The sequence below is a fragment of the Nuphar pumila genome, chromosome 5 (genome assembly GCF_984573655.1).
Source record: "Nuphar pumila chromosome 5, dmNupPumi1.hap1.1, whole genome shotgun sequence".
In the NCBI taxonomy this organism is placed as follows: Eukaryota; Viridiplantae; Streptophyta; class Magnoliopsida; order Nymphaeales; family Nymphaeaceae; genus Nuphar; species Nuphar pumila.
In genome coordinates, this window is record NC_143253.1 from 57,058,294 (window position 1) to 57,076,328 (window position 18,035).

General features: G+C 38.2%; 1 protein-coding gene across 1 annotated transcript in view; it reads right to left on the reverse strand.

Annotated features, from left to right (window-relative positions):
* LOC149837653 (uncharacterized) overlaps positions 1-18,035 on the reverse strand; it is a 119,234-nt gene that overhangs the window by 24,235 nt on the left and 76,964 nt on the right. Inside the window, exons 13-19 of the mRNA XM_090006174.1 lie at positions 16,853-17,052; positions 16,429-16,647; positions 7,575-7,761; positions 4,497-4,747; positions 1,529-1,621; positions 1,344-1,445; positions 771-1,131 (exon numbers count right to left, since the gene is read on the reverse strand). Coding sequence (XP_089862300.1) covers positions 771-1,131; positions 1,344-1,445; positions 1,529-1,621; positions 4,497-4,747; positions 7,575-7,761; positions 16,429-16,647; positions 16,853-17,052 — 1,413 coding nt within the window. The remainder of the gene's footprint in view (positions 1-770; positions 1,132-1,343; positions 1,446-1,528; positions 1,622-4,496; positions 4,748-7,574; positions 7,762-16,428; positions 16,648-16,852; positions 17,053-18,035) is intronic.

Genomic DNA, 18,035 nt, shown 5'->3' on the forward strand with positions numbered 1-18,035 from the left:
TGTTTTTCTTAGTGGGAATTGGCTCTTATATTGTCCAGGCAGGTTTTTGTGAGGCTTAAAAATCAACGGCCTACAATGTGTGATACTTTCTGGGGTCATAAAATTGTGTTTTTTTGTTAAAAAAAGCACAATTCAAAAGCTGATCCCCACTACTTTGGACATGCTGAATCCATCTATAAGGTCCTATTGGATCAAAATAACCTGTACAATGGAAATCTAGAGGCATTTGTAATAATACATTACCATCTAAGTCACACGGACTCGGCTAGGGAGGTGCCGCACCCGAGTCGACACGCCCCGACACGGGTGCGGACACGGACTCGGCTTGGACTCGGTCAACGCTGAGTTGGACTCGATCAACGAGTCGAGGCCAAGTCCGTCCACATTTTGGACTCTGTCAACTTTGACCGAGTCCAAAAATGTTCATTTGTCCCTAAAAAATGAAAATTTTTTATATTTTTTATTTAAAAAAAATATAAAAAGAGTCACAGTGCACAGTGCTGTGCACAGTGGACTGTGCTGCAGTCACAGACACAGTCACAGACTGTGTTGTGTCTGTGCACTTTTTAAAAAAAATAATATATATATATATAGCCGAGTCCCCATGTCCAAAAATTTTAAAATTGCGCCGCACCCGTGTCGCACCCGCACCCGCACCCATGTGACATAGATTACCATATATATATATATTCCAAAAGTTCTCCATTTTTTATATTCAGAATAGCACGTGGACTGCCATATGAAAAGTACTACACAAAATTATTCCTTACACTTAGGCGAGTAAGCTCTCCATGATTTGCAAGACGTAGTGCTAGTCCTCTCAACTCCTGAGATTGCAAAGCACCCTTCACAGAGCCTGCAGCAGCAAGCCTTTTCAAAGCTTCACGGGCAATGTCAGATTGAGCAGTTGCATCTGCTGCATCAATGAGATCCAAAAACTCTCTGGAGAATTTTACTATCCCTTGAACAGCATCCACAAGATTTTCTTGTTTAGCTGAAGCTAAACTCAGGATTTCAGTAACATCAGTTCCAATATTTTCTTGACCGATATCCCTGCTGTTGCTCATTGTCAAAAGGCACTGAAGTGCTCGCTTCAAGTCGTTGCTCTGCATAGCCAAATCAAATTCTAACCTAGAAAACACCACAAGAAAAGACCTAAATTCAGAAATTGATCCTAAGAAGGTAACAGAAGCCAAAAATATGTAATAGTCACAGCACATGTACAATTGCAATAATCAGTCGATATTTAATGGCTATCACTCAATGAAGAAAAGGTAAAACAAGATAATGCTTCTGATAGTTGAAAACAAACTAGGAAAGTTTGCTTTCTCTAGGTCTTCAACCTCTTAGATATCCCAGGCAAGTGAAGTGCTTCAGTTGCATAACCCATCCCAAGCATGAACTGTGCCAAATCATCATGGTGCTCTCGAGCAAGCCTACTTGCCCTGAAACAATATCGAAATGTTTAGCTCTTTTACACGGTCCAGAAATAACAGGAAAGACAAAAACTGTCTTTTAGAAGGCATACCGTTTCACAGCACTAACTGCATCCCCATAAGCAGCAAGGCAACGACAAAGAATACCAGGATGGCCGAGTGCTATTGCATGAGCACACATGTACCTGTGGCAGGAAAGCAAACTCGGTTTCATAATGAGAATTACTCCATCAGGACCCATATGATGGTGATGTTAATGATGAAGATTATATTTATTGTTATCACTGTTATTATACGATGATGATGATGATGACAATGATGTTCATGATGGAACAAATAAAGAGTTAATTCTGTTTCACTGACACCCGAACATTCTCACACACAACTTAATTTGTAACCTGCAGTTTGCAAAATGTCAAAAACAACCATAAAGCCACTATATAGAGAAACTGATTACAAGTGCATGAATGTGTAAGGACCAAATGTTTGGTGGTATTTGACAGTACCATACCATTCATGGTTCCTTTATTAGGAAACACACCTCGGATTGAGTTCTCTTCGACGAAAAACCAGTTTTTTTTTCAATCATAAAATTTTGGTGCATTCTGGGTAGTTGATTTTTAAGTTATTAATAAATCTGTATCACAAGCAATTTAAAACATTTAACAAAATATTCATAGGGTTTTGATTGACAAATATTCAACAAAATATTGAAAAGCTAGCACAGTTTACTAGATACAATGATACTACATACAAGCACCAAATACCTATGTCACATGGGTGCGGGTAGGGGTGGCAATTTCTGACACGACCCGCCAACCCGCCGCTTAGGCGGGTTCGGCTTAAGCCAACCCGTTTAATAAACGGGTCGACCCGCGTAACCCGTTTATTAAACAGGTCGGGTTCGGGTTGGGGGTATGCCAACCCGCCAACCCGGCTGACCCGTTTAATAAACGGGTTAGGCGGGTGGGTCAACCCGCCAACCCGTCTGCCAACCCGCCAACCTGCCAACCCAATCCGTCAACCCGCCAACCCGACCCGCCAACCTGAAAACCCGTTTACCCGACCCAACCCATTTATTAAATGGGTTGGCGGGTCGGGTTCGTGTTTGCCACAGCCGACCCGTTTAATAAACGGGTCGGGTTCGGGTTGAGGTATGCTGACACGCCAACCCGCCAACCCGACCCGATTGCCACCCCTAGGTGCGGGTACGAGTGCAACATGGGTGCGGAGCAATTTCAAAAATTTTGGACACAGGGACACGGCTATATATATGTATATATATTTAGAATATATATATTTTAAAATATACATAAAAAGATCAATTTTTTTAGTTTTTATATGTCTTTTGCCCAAAAAAATAGACAAAACTAGACTCGGTCAAAGTTGACCGAATCCAAAATGTGGACGGACTCAGCCCCGGTGCATTGACCGAGTCCGACACTTGGTTGACCGTGTCTGCCCCGTGTCCGAAGCCGCACCCGTGTCGGGGCGTGTCGATGCGGGTGTGTCGACCTTATAGCCGAGTCCGTGTGACTTAGCCAAATACACACATATAACGATGATTTTTCAGCAGTACAACAGTTGGCAACCAGGTTTCATCAAATGATGTAATGAAAGACAGTGGTAAGGAGCCAAAGTAGAAATTCAGACAATGAAATTTCCATCACGTACTCTTGCCAGCTGTAAAATCAAGGGTACATTTCAAGTTAACAGAAAAAGTGAAGGAGATTTTGCTTAGAAACTTATGTAACAGATAGCCGATAGGACTTCTTGCCAAGATATTTTCCTATAATCAAATTCTCATGGAATCTTGTTGCAGAACATACACAGAAAATTCAGCAATCAAGCTTTATCAACAATACGGTTGGACCACCAAGTCACAGAAGGCATTAGGCCTAAGCTGAACCATGAGAATCTAAATGCAAAAATTGCTTTGAAGAAATCTATTACTATACTGTACTAAGTGATATTGTCATGGAGTAGTCCTTTTGAACTTTTCATAGGCCATTTTAGTCATTTCTTCATTAGAAGTCCTTTCGTCAAATGTAGTAGGTCAAATGTAGTAGGTATATTTCTATCCATTATTGTACATGTACCTATTCATTTGAGAAAGAATGAACTTCATTGTGCCTCATTTCTCTTTCTCTCTTCTTCTTTGGATTCCACACACTCTTTTATTATTACAATATGATATTTCTAAGCATATAAATAAAATCTCTAACAGCCATTAGCCTTTGACAAAGAAATGCATCGTACAAATGTAAAGGGGTTTATTCATGTTAAACCATGGAGAAGGAAATGGATGTAACTATAATGCCAACGCATAGAAGCATGATATGATGTAAGATTGTACCCCTTATAGATGAACTAAGAACTCAGAAGTAATCCAAAGGCATAAAACAAAATAAGGCACTAAGCACAGTCAAAATTGGAAAAACCAACCAAGAAGCACAATCGCACCACCTCGCTATAGTGTTGGTGCCTACCGCAAATAATATAAGTGTTTTGCATTGCACAGAACATCCCCAACATGGCCATGGTTCAACTAAAGAACCCACCCCAATCTTATCTTCATATATTCGTGTTGATCTCACATCTGCCTTGCCCCTCTATCAAGCAGCTACTCTACCTTCCTAGACAAGACATAGGAAGTTGATACCAGGCACTCTTCCCTATGCTCGGTGAAGTCTCAAGAGCCAAAAATACTCTGACCGAGACACTTTTCATAACTGAAAGACTTTTTCACCAAGTGTGAGATGGTCACAAGCATGGGGGCAAAGAGGAAGAGGTGAGAGAGAAACAAGAGAGAGAGAGAGTATGGCTAACACTAAACTGCAAGTTATGGAAAAAAGGAATACATGCAACTGCTATCAGAAAAGTCAGTTGTTATCATCAACCTAAGTGGGTGGTCTCCCAAATATGTTACAAGAATACTGTCAACTTGAAGAAATATAAATCATGTCACTTTATTTGGCCAAGATGCATAGAATCAAGCACTAACATTATGGCAGGAAAGACTTAAAGATTCCTGACCATCTACGAGTAAATGACAATTACCTATCAATGAGCCATAGAACCCCCTCTCTGACACCAACAACAACAAGAGGTCCAATGGGACGCTTCTGCTCAGCAGGAAATCTAGCGGCCGCCACTGATACACCTCCCCCACCAACAGCTATCTCACTAGCCTTTCTTTCTTCCATATCTCTTGACAGTATTGAATCCTCCACGTCTATTTTAGATTGTTTTGGCAAACTCAAAAATGGTGGCACAGAAGGAGCATGCTGAAAAGAAGCTAGGCGTACAACCTTGCAGAAAATAAATATTAATAAGCACAGATGAAGTAAGAACATAACTAAGTAACTGATAAACCATTCAAAACTGAGGAATGAAAACTGCAAGTGGTTAAACACATGAAATAACAAACCAAAGAATAAAAGATCATCTAATATTTACCTTGTAGCGTACATGTTCAAAGGTTTCACATAAGAAGGCTCTGAACATGTGGAGCATATGACCATAACCATAAATTCAAGGAGGCAGCAGCTCAAGTGCAGCTAGCTGCCTTATGGGAATCCTGTTTAATATGGGAGTGAACATGCTGCCTTATGAAAATCATGCTTAATGTTGGACTGAACAAATACTTGTCTATCAACAGGATGCACATGGGACCATCTATGCATACTTGCTAGCTATGCTTAATATGGGAGTGAACATGCTGCCTTATGAAAATCATGTTTAATGTTGGACTGAACAAATACTTGTCTATCAAGAGAATGCACATGGGGCCATCTATGCATACGTGCTAGCTAAATTCATCACATTTTGAAAAAAAAGACTGGAAGATTAGAAGATCAGAACCATAATAAATGAAACGCATGGTGCTGACAAGGAGAAGAAGACTCTTTGCATTCAATAATTCAGTTACACTTCCATTTTAAGAACTTTGTATCTTACAATGATGTGTAATTACAACTCTTTCATAATAACAAGCATCTAACTAAAAGAAGGGACAGTCACTAGCAGGTGAGCTATTAACAGACATGAGGGAAAATAAAACTGAATTGTTGAGAGAGACCATGTAAGCAAGATTATCTCTACTCTGTATCTTGCTAAGGTAGTTGTAGTCTTCCTCCATGCCCCAAGAACTGAGAGAAAATGGTCTTTTCTATTATATCACAGTTTGGGCATTCTGTGGTTGCTCATAGGAGATTGGGATGCGGTTAGAAACTCGATAGAACATTGAGGAAAGCCTCCTAACACTGTTGCACTAGAGAAATTTAGTGCTGTAATTAACATTTAGAAATTAATGGAACTAAACAGTACTGAGGTTAAGTTCACATGGAACAACAAACAAGAAGATGATGGGTTCTGGGCTAGTACATAGATCAAGCTTTTGCTAATCTAGAATGGATGATGAAATACCATGATTCAAGAATAAGATGGAAGTTCTTGCTCTATCTTGGACCACAAAATTATATGGTGTGTGGTGAGACAAGAGTTTGACCCCTACAAGCCCACAACACTATTTAAAATTTTCAAAATATGGATAATGAAGGCAAGCTGTCAAAAAATTTCAAGAATAGCTAGAAAGCTAAGTTCTATTGTTGCCCCATGATGAATCTAGATAAAGTTAAGAAGAGTCTAGTCTTATCAAACAAGCTAGTTCTGAAAAGGTGAATGAGAAATTTGTCAACAAGGATCTTTCATTTAAGGTGACACATAAAATTGAAAGTGGAGATCGAAGAATCCTTTTGGTGACAAAAATATCAAAGTAAACACATTAGCAAGGGAGACAAGAAGACTGTGTACTTCCATGCTCAAGTGGAAAAGCAACATCCAGTGGGTAAACATTCATTTGTTAATGACAGATGATGGCTCTAGCCAGTATGGTGTGAAGCAAACCTCTCAAGAAGAAACTGAGTTATTTATTAGTCCCTTCATTAATGGTCAACTGAAAAAAGAGGCTAACCAAATATTAAGCAGAAGACCTAGTCTTGTTGGTGCCAGTCAATAACGTTGATGTTAGAAGAGGGATATTCAAGAAGAATGGCAATCACCAGGTGTAGATGCATTCACTAGTCTATATTTCCGGTCTGTTAGGATATTGTTGAAAAGGACAATTGTTCAGCAACTGAGAACCTTTCAACAGGAAAAGTTCTCAAAAATATTGATGCCAAACTTTGTTCTAATTTCAAAATCCCAAGGAGCAACAAAGTTATCTGAATTATGCTTTTTAGCTTATGTAATTTTATCTATAAGATAATCAAGAAGATCACAGTGTCAGCGGGATGAGGAATATAATACAGCAGATAATATTTCATCACCAGCAACTTTTCTGAAAGGTTTCTATATTTAGAATAGTTCATAATTGCTGATGAACTGGCAAAATTCCATGACAGCGAGTAAAAAGAAATGTGATTTTCAAAACCAACCTTGCCAAAGCTTATGATGGCATTGATTATGACTTCCTGGAGGAGCTTATGAACGTCTTTGAGTTTGCTGAAAAGGGATTCAGAAAGTCATGGTTTGTATTAGAATGGAGGGGCCATCAATGGACAGCCTGAGAATATGTTTCATAGTAGTAGAGGAGTCCTCTGACCAGCAGAGCAAACAATGATTAGCCAAGCAATAGCCTCTCCTCTTGACATTCAATTGAATAGACACCCATCTATAGATGGTAACCATGATAATACCACTGCCTTTCTACAAGGACCATTCTAAATTGACTTTTTGGGAAAAAGGGGAGGCACCAAGATCCATTAGAGACTTGTAAGCTGTAAGCCTATTTAGCTTTATGAAGCCATTTGTATAAGACAAAGTGAACCTATTTTTCTTGTCATCATTAAATTCTTTATCCCATTAATGTTTAGGTCCTAACTTTCTTTAACATTTCACATCAAATTTATTCTATCTTATCACTTGATCCTTTCTTATCTTCATAGTATACTCTTAAAAAATATGAGAAACAGAATTCCCATTAAATTCATTTATGTGTACAATTGCATACACAATATGCAGGTCCCTAGATTCTTGCATACACAAGTAAATGTGCATCATACATAACAATATTTCCCCATTTATGCATAAGGCTTTTGGCTCTAGAAAGAAAACTGGCCATTAATTTACAAGCACCTGCAACATAGGAGGTCTCAAAGGTATTCTCTCTTGAACAACAGCTTGAGGAGCCTCGACTGTGATCAGAGCTAATTCTCCATGCACAGCAACAGCTCTTGCCTGGGCTTCTCTTATTCTCTGCTCTTCTTTTCTCTTTCTCGTCTCAAGATCAATAGGTGTGACTCCAGCATCCACAAAAACACACCTATAAATGGAAAGTATAATTCAGCAAGAATATAGCAAGAACAAACACTAAAGAAATGCAAAATAGCAGGTTTTCTTCAGAGAATCAAAATCTTTGATACCATCTTAATCGCAACAGAACAGTAACATGAAGTAGAACACTAAGCAAAATGTAAGAGAAATACTCATGAGAGATTGTAAAATAAGAGTGCTTCTTGTACAAACTTTGGACCAATAATGACAAGATATGGACAAGGATATGCTTTAGTTTGGTCATCATGCTGCTACATAAAACACAACCAGATGATCCGCCATCCTTCCAACTCCTACTATTTCAATTCCTTCCCCCTAATTTATCATTCTCAACACTGTCCTATCTGCACTTATATTTGTCTATCTACTCCTTCCTCCATAGAGTTCGAAAGAAACCAATTTTGCCTCCTCTATTATCAATCCAACCTAGGGAATCAATAGTCATCTAACCCTAAGAAGATAACTTGTTATAACTGAAGTAACCTGATAATTAGGAAGCCCTCACAGTCAATAGAGGGGGTAGGAATGGGTGTTTTACTTATTGCATATGGTAGGTTTCAAAATAAGAACCTTTCCTTTTTGTCTTTGTTTTTAGCTTAGGTTGATGAAGTAACCAATCAAATATACGATATTAATATTATCCTGCTTTTTGTAATTGGCTACTCATGGTAGGAATATTGAACTTCTTGGATATTTTCCACTAAACTGGTGCATCATGTGTAACAGTAGCCTTGAAATTAATTGCTGCATTTTCTCTAGCTCTAGCTTTATTGAACAACTCTTTGTACTTGTGTGGCCCAAAGAGATTAATGTATTGTACACACCCAATTTTGACTGAGTCATTTCATGTCAAGAGTCATATGCCAAAATATAGTGTTTTCGGTTTATTTCGGAGTTATTTTAACTTCAACTTCATTTTTTTCTCTAAAACGACACCCTCAAGATTTTTGTCCAAAAGATCAATTAAACCAGAGGATTTTAGCTTTTAAACAAAACAAAAATCAAGTCAATATGACATTAGAGGAGAAAATTATGACCAAAACAAGGTGACTTGTTCAGCACAAATCTTGTTTTCAGGTAGGGCCCACTTTGAGTGAATTTTTGACCTCCAAAACGATCAAATTTGGTTTTTCACTTAAAAAATGAATTAAAGTAGAAGATGCTAGTTTTTCAACGCATAAAAAATCACATCAAAAGGACATCTAGAGAGAAAGTTATGGCCGAAACAAGTTAACTTGTTGAGCATATCTTAGCCTGTTGCTAATGACAATCAGAGATCGTCGTTAGGAAACTGTTAATGACAATCCAATTGTCGTTAGCACTATGTGTCATTAGCACTTCTGTAGTGTCTTTCACGTACCATTTGGCTCATTTGATCTAAATTCATGTGTAGATTGGAAATAATTAAATAAACTTCTAGAAATCTCTCATTCCTATCCCAAACGCTCGAAAACTCCATACAATGAACCTATCCTTCATTATAGAATCCCGAAAAGCTACCATGTTTATCTTCTTATCCCAGAAACCTTAGCCCCTAAGAAAGGTAACTTTGGCCAATCAGAAAGATACCTTCAAGCATCCAACCAATAGGGTTGTGCCATGTCATCAGAAGCCGAATCTAGATCTTGGATTCATGGAATTAGAATCCAAACCCGTCAGAAAAACTGCAAATAGGGACCCCCTTGTGAGAAATCACCAAAACCTGTTCATAAACAAGAAAACACAGAGAGGAGAGAGAATGGAACTGTGTTTCACGTATTCCCCTTAATAAATAGGGGTGTGATCTGATTCTATTTAATATAAAGCAATAACCCTGTAACCCTAATACACAGTTTACAATAATACCCTTATATGTAACAGTTTACATTACTACACGTTGGACAAGTTTATAAATATGGGTTGGATCCAGATCCTGACCCAAAACCATATATAAAGTATCATACTCTAATAGCCCCCCTCAAGTTGTGCATGGTGTTGAACCATAGACAACTTGTTTTTCAAGGACCAAAATCTGCATTCTGTGAGACCCTTAGTAAACAAATCAGCCGCCTGATCTTCTGCTCGAACATAGCCAGGTTTAATCTCTTTTTCTTCAATCTTCTGCCTAATAAAATGTTGATCAATCTCAATGTGCTTAGTTTTGCTGTGATGAATAGGGTTAAGAGATATCTGAATAACACTTTGATTATCACAAAGGAGAAGACAACTGGCGATCTGCTCTTGTAACTGAGACAACAAGTGCCTAATCCATGTAACCTCTGTTGTAGCAGCAGCCATTGCCCTGTATTCAGCTTCTGTACTAGATCTAGCCATTGCCTTCTGCTTTCTACTACTCCAGGAAATAAGATTGGCACCAAGAAAAATAATATAACCCGAAACTGACTTTCGATCATCAGGGTCTCCAGCCCAATCTGCATCTGAGTAGACAGTGATGCCATGAGCAGTCTTCATGGGTCTTCTTTTGGTGTACAAAAGTCCATCTCCAATAGTAATCTTTAAGTATCTTAGTATCCTTTTCACTGCATCCATGTGTCCAACCCTTGGCTCATGCATAAATTGAGAAACTTGATTAACTAGATATGTGATATACGACCTGGTAAAAGTGAGGTATTGAAGCATCCCCACTAGACTTCGATATTCAGTGGGATCATGATACAACTCTCCATCTTGTGTGCTCAATTTCTGATTAAGCACACTAAGAGTAGCAAGGGGTTTGCAATCCTTCATTCTAGCCTTTTCTAATAGATCCAAGGTGTATTTTTGCTAGGTCAGAGCAAGTTTGTCTCCTTGTTTATCTACCTCTACTCCAAGAAAAAATCGAAGAGCACCAAGATCCTTCATCTTGAATCTCTGACTCAAAAGATCTTTAGTTTCTTGAATATGGTTCTCACTATTTCCTGTAATAATTATATCATCAACATATATCAGTAGGAAAGTAGTAATCCTCATACCTCGAAGGATAAAAAGGGAATGATCCAATTGTGATCGTTGAAAACCATATCTTTGAATCTCTAAGGAAAAACTTTCAAACCACAGAGTGTTCTTTTTTATTTGCAAACATATCCCTTAGGGTCCCCTTCAGTATACCCTGGTGGTTGTTCCATATATACCTCCTCCTTTTAAGTCCTCATGGAGAAAGGCATTCTTCACATCTAACTGGCTTATTCTCCAACCATAATCTACAACCAAAGAGATGACAATACGAATTGTGCCTATCTTCACAACTGGACTAAAAGTTTCATCATAGTCTTGTATGAACTCTTGTGTGAACCCCTTAGATACAAGACGAGCTTTATAACGCTCAACACTCCCATCTGGTTTGTATTTGATCTTGTAAACCCATCGCGACTCAACAACATTTTTATCTGGAGGTCGAGGAATGACTATCCATGTTTGGCATTGGTACAAAGCCTCCATCTCTTCATTCATGGCTTGAACCCACTTTTTGGAATTAATCGCTTGAAGGAAATGCTTAGGCTCACTCTCCTTCTCAATTTGTGACAAAAATAACTGAAAATCCATAGTGAAATTCTCATAACTAACCCACCTTTCAATAGGATACTGAATTCTTTCTGAGTGTCTGATAGGAGATGCCATTGTAGTAGGAACAGAAGAATTTGGGTCATTGAGGGAGGAAGACTGAGGAACTTCTCGTTCACTATCATCGGAAGGTGAAGGAGGATTCCTCTCTCTTCTCGTATAGACTTGTCCAACAAACTTATTTATTTCTCGAGATGCTAGACTCTCTACTGCAAGTTCCTGCACTCTTCCATTTCCTTCTTGAGATGATATCTCTTGCGCACAGGTGGAAGAACAACTATTGTTTTCCTCAGAAAATAGTCCTGCGTTGAGCCATGGATCATAGAAGAGCGTATTCATATTAGTCTTGGCAGAAACAACTCTTTCATCTCCAAAATCATTCTCATCAAAAACCACATTTCTAGAGATCTTGATTCGCCTGTTGACCGGATCATAGCACCTATATCCTTTATGATGATCTGAGTACCCAACAAATCTACATTTTAACGCTTTAGCCTGAAATTTATTACGCAGAGAAGAGTCAATATGAACATAGCATATAATCTAAAAGCCTTTAGTTCATCATAATTAGGGTGCTTCCCAAACAAAATGAAATGAGGCAATTTATTCTCTAAAATGTTCATGGGTAGACGGTTGATAACGTGAACAACAAAATGAAATGCTTCGGTCCATAATCTTATTGGGAGATTACTTTTGTGCATCATGCTCATAGCACTTTCAACGATGTGGCGATGCCTTCGTTCTGCAATCCCATTCTGCTGAGGCGTATGCAGGCAAGATACTCTACGATTAATCCCACTATCTTGGAGATAATTAACAAAGTCTTGAGAAGAATATTCTCCCCCACCATCACATTGAAAATGTAGAATATTGCCGGAGAAATGAGTTTTAATTAAAATATGAAAGTGACGGAAAATGAAGAATACTTCGGATTTATTTTTCATAAAGTATATCCAAGTAAAACAAGAGAATTTATCAATGAAAATAACATAATACCTACAGACAGAATTAGAAGATTCGGGGGCTAGCCCCCACACATCAGAACAAACAATCTCAAAAGACCTTGAAGCTCTTTCATTTATTGAATAGAAAGGAAGCACATGACTTTTACACATTTGACAACTTGAACACAATTTATTATCTGACCTAGAGTTCAAGCTGGACTCAGGAATAAGTCCATCAGACACAAGTTGTTCAACAAAGACTTGACTACAATGACCAAGACGTGAATGCCAAGGATTAGGCTTATTACATTTATTTGAGGATTCCAGACTAAAAACACGAACATTTTTTGACGAAAAAGACTGAGGAGACGACTTTAAGGCAAACTGAATATAAGTAGAAGGATCTTCCTGGAAGACATACATGTTTCTACGTCGTTCCCCTCTAGCGAACGTCTTCTTCGTTTGTAGATCCTTGACATAAACAAAGGATAGAGTAAATTCAACAGAGAAATTGGTATGATCAACAAGATTGGAGACTGAAACAATGTTTTTCTTAATGTTTTGGGGCATGAAGAACATTTGAAAGGTGAAGGGAAGAATTAGACAAAGGGATCCATCTCCAGTGACAATGCTACATTTTCCAAAATAGGGAGTTAAGGTAGAAAACTTACCAGCATTACCTGTGACATGGGTAGCTGCCCCTGAATCAATGTACCACATCCCTCTTTCATCTCGCTTCAAATCAAGTTCAGACAACGTGGCCAATAGAAGCTCCTTCACATCTCCCCCAAATTTCGACAAACTCTCCTTTTGTCCCGATGAACTCTCTCCCTTTTGAAACTTTCCTTTATTCTGTGGATTGTGTCAACAGTTGGCTTTGATGTGCCCCCGCTTATTACAGAAGTAACATGTGGGTACATTTTTTGTATTGAAGTTGGATGCAATATTCGGGGTGGGCAATAATCCACGCCCACCTTAAATACCACGCCCATGTCCTCTACCGCCACCAAAACTGCCATCTCCACATCCCTGACCAAAAAGGACTCCAGTAGCAAGAACCTGCCCACCATTCTCATTTGACATGCCCTTCAAAGTCATCTCATATTGTAGTAGCTTGGCCTGCAAATCCTGAAAAGATGGTAAGTCTGGTAGACACAACAGTGAAGTCGAAAGCACATGAAATTCTGGCCCTAATCCATTCAATGTCTGTCTAACTTTATCTTTATCCACCACCTTGTATCCCACTACTGCTAGTTGATCACTGATGCTCTTAATCTGGTTCAAGTACTCCATTATAGACATAGAGCCCTTGGTAAGCAGTTGAAATTCGCGTTGAAGGAATGAAATCCTAACCTCTGATATTTGAGAGTAGGTTTTCACCAACTTATCCTACAATTCTTTCGCTGAACATTCATCTGGAATTCCTACCAACACCTCTTGCGAGAGAGTGGAAGTGATAAAAGCGACTGCGGCTTGATCACGTTTCATCCAAGTCTCGTATTTAGGATTTGATAGTTGTTGTATAGAGACAACTCCATTTTCATCCTTAGTTTCTTGCATGACAGATTCTGGAGGAGCTGAAATAGATCCATCCAGGTGTCCAGAAATACCTTGACTCTTAATGAATGGAAGGATTTGTCGTTTCCAAGTCAAGAAGTTCAAATTGGTAAGTTTTTCAGAAATAAGTTAACCAAGAAAGTTAGATGATAGAAAAGATTGAGAAGAGGAATCCATGACGGGACAAAAAAGTTTTTTTTTTAGAAATAAGTTCGATCTGATTTCATCAAAAGAAGACTGCAAGTCTGATTCAACCACTGCACACTGTAGATAGTAATGTGATAAATTAGTGTGGGCAGATTTGCAAGTCTACACACAGAAGAACACGAGTTTAACCAAGTAGTGACTCTGATTAAGAAAGAACGAATAAGATGCAAATCAGACGTCACTTGAGAAAAATAAATTGATCAAACAATAGATCTGAGTATATCGGATGCTATGTGGGAAATAGAATTCAACGTGAGAAAAAAAATCAATCAGACGTTAGATCTGAATGTGTCAGATGTCATAAAGTACCAGACGTTATATCAGATCTGGTTCCCTTTACTTGAAAGAATACCCAGATCTGTTTACACACAGATATGCAATAACAGAGATAGAAATAGAGCGGTTTTAAGAAAGGAGAAGAAGATTTCAGAAAAGAGATGAGATGAAGAAGACTTAGAAAAGAGAAAAGTTCTTTCGAGACACACCTTCCGGAGGAAAATCCAGCCCTAGGGTCAGATCTGCTCTGATACCATGTGAGAAATCACCAAAACCTGTTCATAAACAAGAAAACACAGAGAGGAGAGAGAATGGAACTGTGTTTCACGTATTCCCTTTAATGAATAGGGGTGTGATCTGATTCTATTTAATATAAAGCAATAACCCTGTAACCCTAATACATAGTTTACAATAATACCCTTATATGTAACAGTTTACAATACTACACGTTGGACAAGTTTATAAATATGGGTTGGATCCAGATCCTGACCCAAAACCATATATAAAGTATCATACTCTAATACCCCTCTCCCTAGTTAAGCATGTAGAACCACAGTAAGGAAACCTTGCTGCACTAAGAGCCCACCCTAGCCTAGGCTGATGCTACTAAGATGAGATCACTAGCCAACTATCCTAGTCTAGGTCCAGCCCTAGGATCCACCCCATCGGACCTGAACCTCCCTAAGCCCAAGTCGTGCGGAGGTGCCGCCAGATTCTTGTCGCGCTCGTCAACATCATAGAAAAGGGCTACCTAAGCCCGAGGTAAAATTTGGTTCCTTGCACTTTTTATTATAATTATTTCATTTATTTTATTATAAAAATGTTGATTTTTCTAACAAATATCATATTTTATGTTTTTATGCTTTTTCGAGCCTTGATGGTGGCTCACACCATCAAGCTCACTTTCTTTTAGGATCCGCATACGAGGTACAAGTTCCTTGCAAGCTAAAGCCCAAAAATTGAAGATTTTGAAGTTCCTGGTGCGGTTGATCTCTATCAGCGGAAGAGGAAAGGCGTACAACTTGAAGATTGAACCCCACATTTCTCTCTTATCTTATATTTGAATCCGATTTTCGAATCCAAACTCTTTTTCGGAATACCCTATTTTTGGTTTTCAAAATTTGGGGATCCATATGTATTCAATTTTGGATCTAGAAGTTGCTTGCTGATGTTGGTGAGATGGCTAGCACCCAGAGGGAAGAAGTAAAAGGTGGATTTTCTTTGGTGGAAGTCAGCCTGCTGTCTTATTTGGCTTGAATGCAATGTGCGCTTATTCTAGAGCCATAATCTTGCTACTTCTAAGAAAGTCCTTTGGTGGATTCAGCTATTCATAAAGAATGCTACAATTGCTCAATGGTTGGATAAATGTGGAGGGATTTGATAAACATTTAATAGGCTAGGAGCTCTGTGCATGTGGGAAACTTCTGGCTGATACACCTTTGTTCTTTTCCTACTTTTCTTCTTTTGCTAGGTATACTTTCTTTCTATAATCTTGAGCCATGATATCATAAATTCTTTTTGAATTCAGGGAAAAGAATATGGATCTTAGAAATTATGATTGCAATGGTCAAAGATGAGAAGATTTTGATATTTCACCAGCAGCTATTGCATGTGACAGTTGAATGATACAGATGGCTCATCCTAAAGGAGGAAAGTCAGGTTTGAACCCCACAGCAGATGATTCTCCAACTTGACTATTAAACAACGATGCAAATGAATTCAGGAACTTGTGACATGGATGGATGGATGAAATTGTACAAGTAAATGCATGATTTCAAATGTTGTTCGGCGTTTTAAATTAGCCTTAGATCAGAGCATAATTATGATGTGATGCTTCCCTTTTTCAATCATCACCAATCATCCCAAACCTTAGTTCTTTAGTTACATCAGAACTCAAGGCCCAGTAAAACTGAAACAATGGAAAATTTTACTGAAATATATTGTGCACATACCATAAAAGAAGAGGTAATTTATTCCATGACAACATGGATGCGGTAACGATGCACACTGACACCAAACATTTCAGTTATCAGGGAAGCAATAATAGCCAAGTAAACCAGCCAAACATTCAAATATAAATGTAGAAATTGATGTTCAACTATCAATAATAATGAAGCCCTAATCAGACTTACTCAATAGTAGTAGGTGTAACAACAAATAGTTGTCTGCGATGCCAAACACCACTGGTTGCAGAAGGAATTGCTACGTCTCCCAGGTATCGATATTGAGGGCGCAATGAAGAAATAACAATATACTGCGGGTAAGCAAATGCACAATATTCAACAGTTTGATCCCATGCAGTCCATTCTGGCTGAGAAAGTAGACCACTGACAGGCTGAAAGGTTTCCCAACTGCAATGTAAAAACAAACACTGAACAACTTGGCAAAAAGTATTCAAAGAAATCAAGGAACATTAATGAAATAGGAAGAAACCACTGGACAGCACAAGAAACATGAAAATTTATATCAGATCAGAAATGAGAACATATGATGAGGAAAAAGATGAAAACGTGAAATAGAATAGCTATGATATTGTCAAAAGGTATTAGTTTGCACCTATAGAGCTGAAAGTTTTGAGGTGCTGCTTCAGCCATTGAAGACTTCATGGAAGAAAAATCATCGGTAGTAGCAAAAGATGAATAGCCTGACAATGGTGATGATTGAATGGCTGAAATTGTGGTTGCTACACCAGGGCCGATCCTACGTGATGTACGATATGCAACACCAAGTAAAGCACCACCGTGCAAGCCAATAACCTGTCAAGAAAAACAATTAAGAAAGAGAAAAGGTGAAAAATTGAGAAAAGAAAGTTGTATCTGAGGTCACAAAACTCACACACACAAACACCATGACAAATGATGACGTAATATCGTGTATTTTTATACTGTGTTAAACCTTGAAATTTCTGAAAATTTGGCTAAGTGTTGTAGAAACATCGATAAAATCTTCGATGCTAGATTATGATATTTGAGTCGGGGCTTAGTTCAAGTCTCATCGACAAGACCTAAATGAGCCAATTAATAGGTGATAAAAACTTTTATTTTCGACCTTTAAAACCAAGCGAAATTCAAGTTAAATTTAGGCAAAATTCGAGTTATATATCGTTAGATGCGCCTCAAAATTCTGAGTTCGATGATATTTTATTTTTCTGAATTCAGGCTACAGTTGGCTTGAAAATCATATTTTTTTCAAAAAAGCCCCCCCCCCCTCGATGGGACCAGGTCTGGATTGGATCGAACCAGATCCGATCCATATGAACCAAGTTAATATGGATCTGAACTCAATCCAAAACCCATATTAATTAGGATCCGATCCACCTCAGGATCCATATGGATTTTGGATATGGATTTGGATCTTGGATCTAGATTCAGGTCCAAATTTCAAGTCCAGCAAAATTAAAGCTTTAGATTCAATATAAAGGTTTAATTTAAGGAAATTTAAAGTTAAAAAGACTCCCAGAGAGATAAGGCACCCTTTGAAATTTTTTGGATATTTATTAATTAATAAATAATTTATTAAATTAATATTAAAATTTATTAAATTCTGAATTTTTTAGATAAGGTAGTTAAAAAGTAATTAGGGTTCTCTAGAAGAGCCCCATCGGGTTGAGTAAACCAAAAAGGTAAGTCTTTAAAAAAAGGTACGGGTTGAAAAAGTAAAAAAAAAAGAGTTAGAGAAAAATTAGGAAAGTAGGTTGGAGATAGTTCCATATAGAAATTCTACCTCCAGCTCTCATATG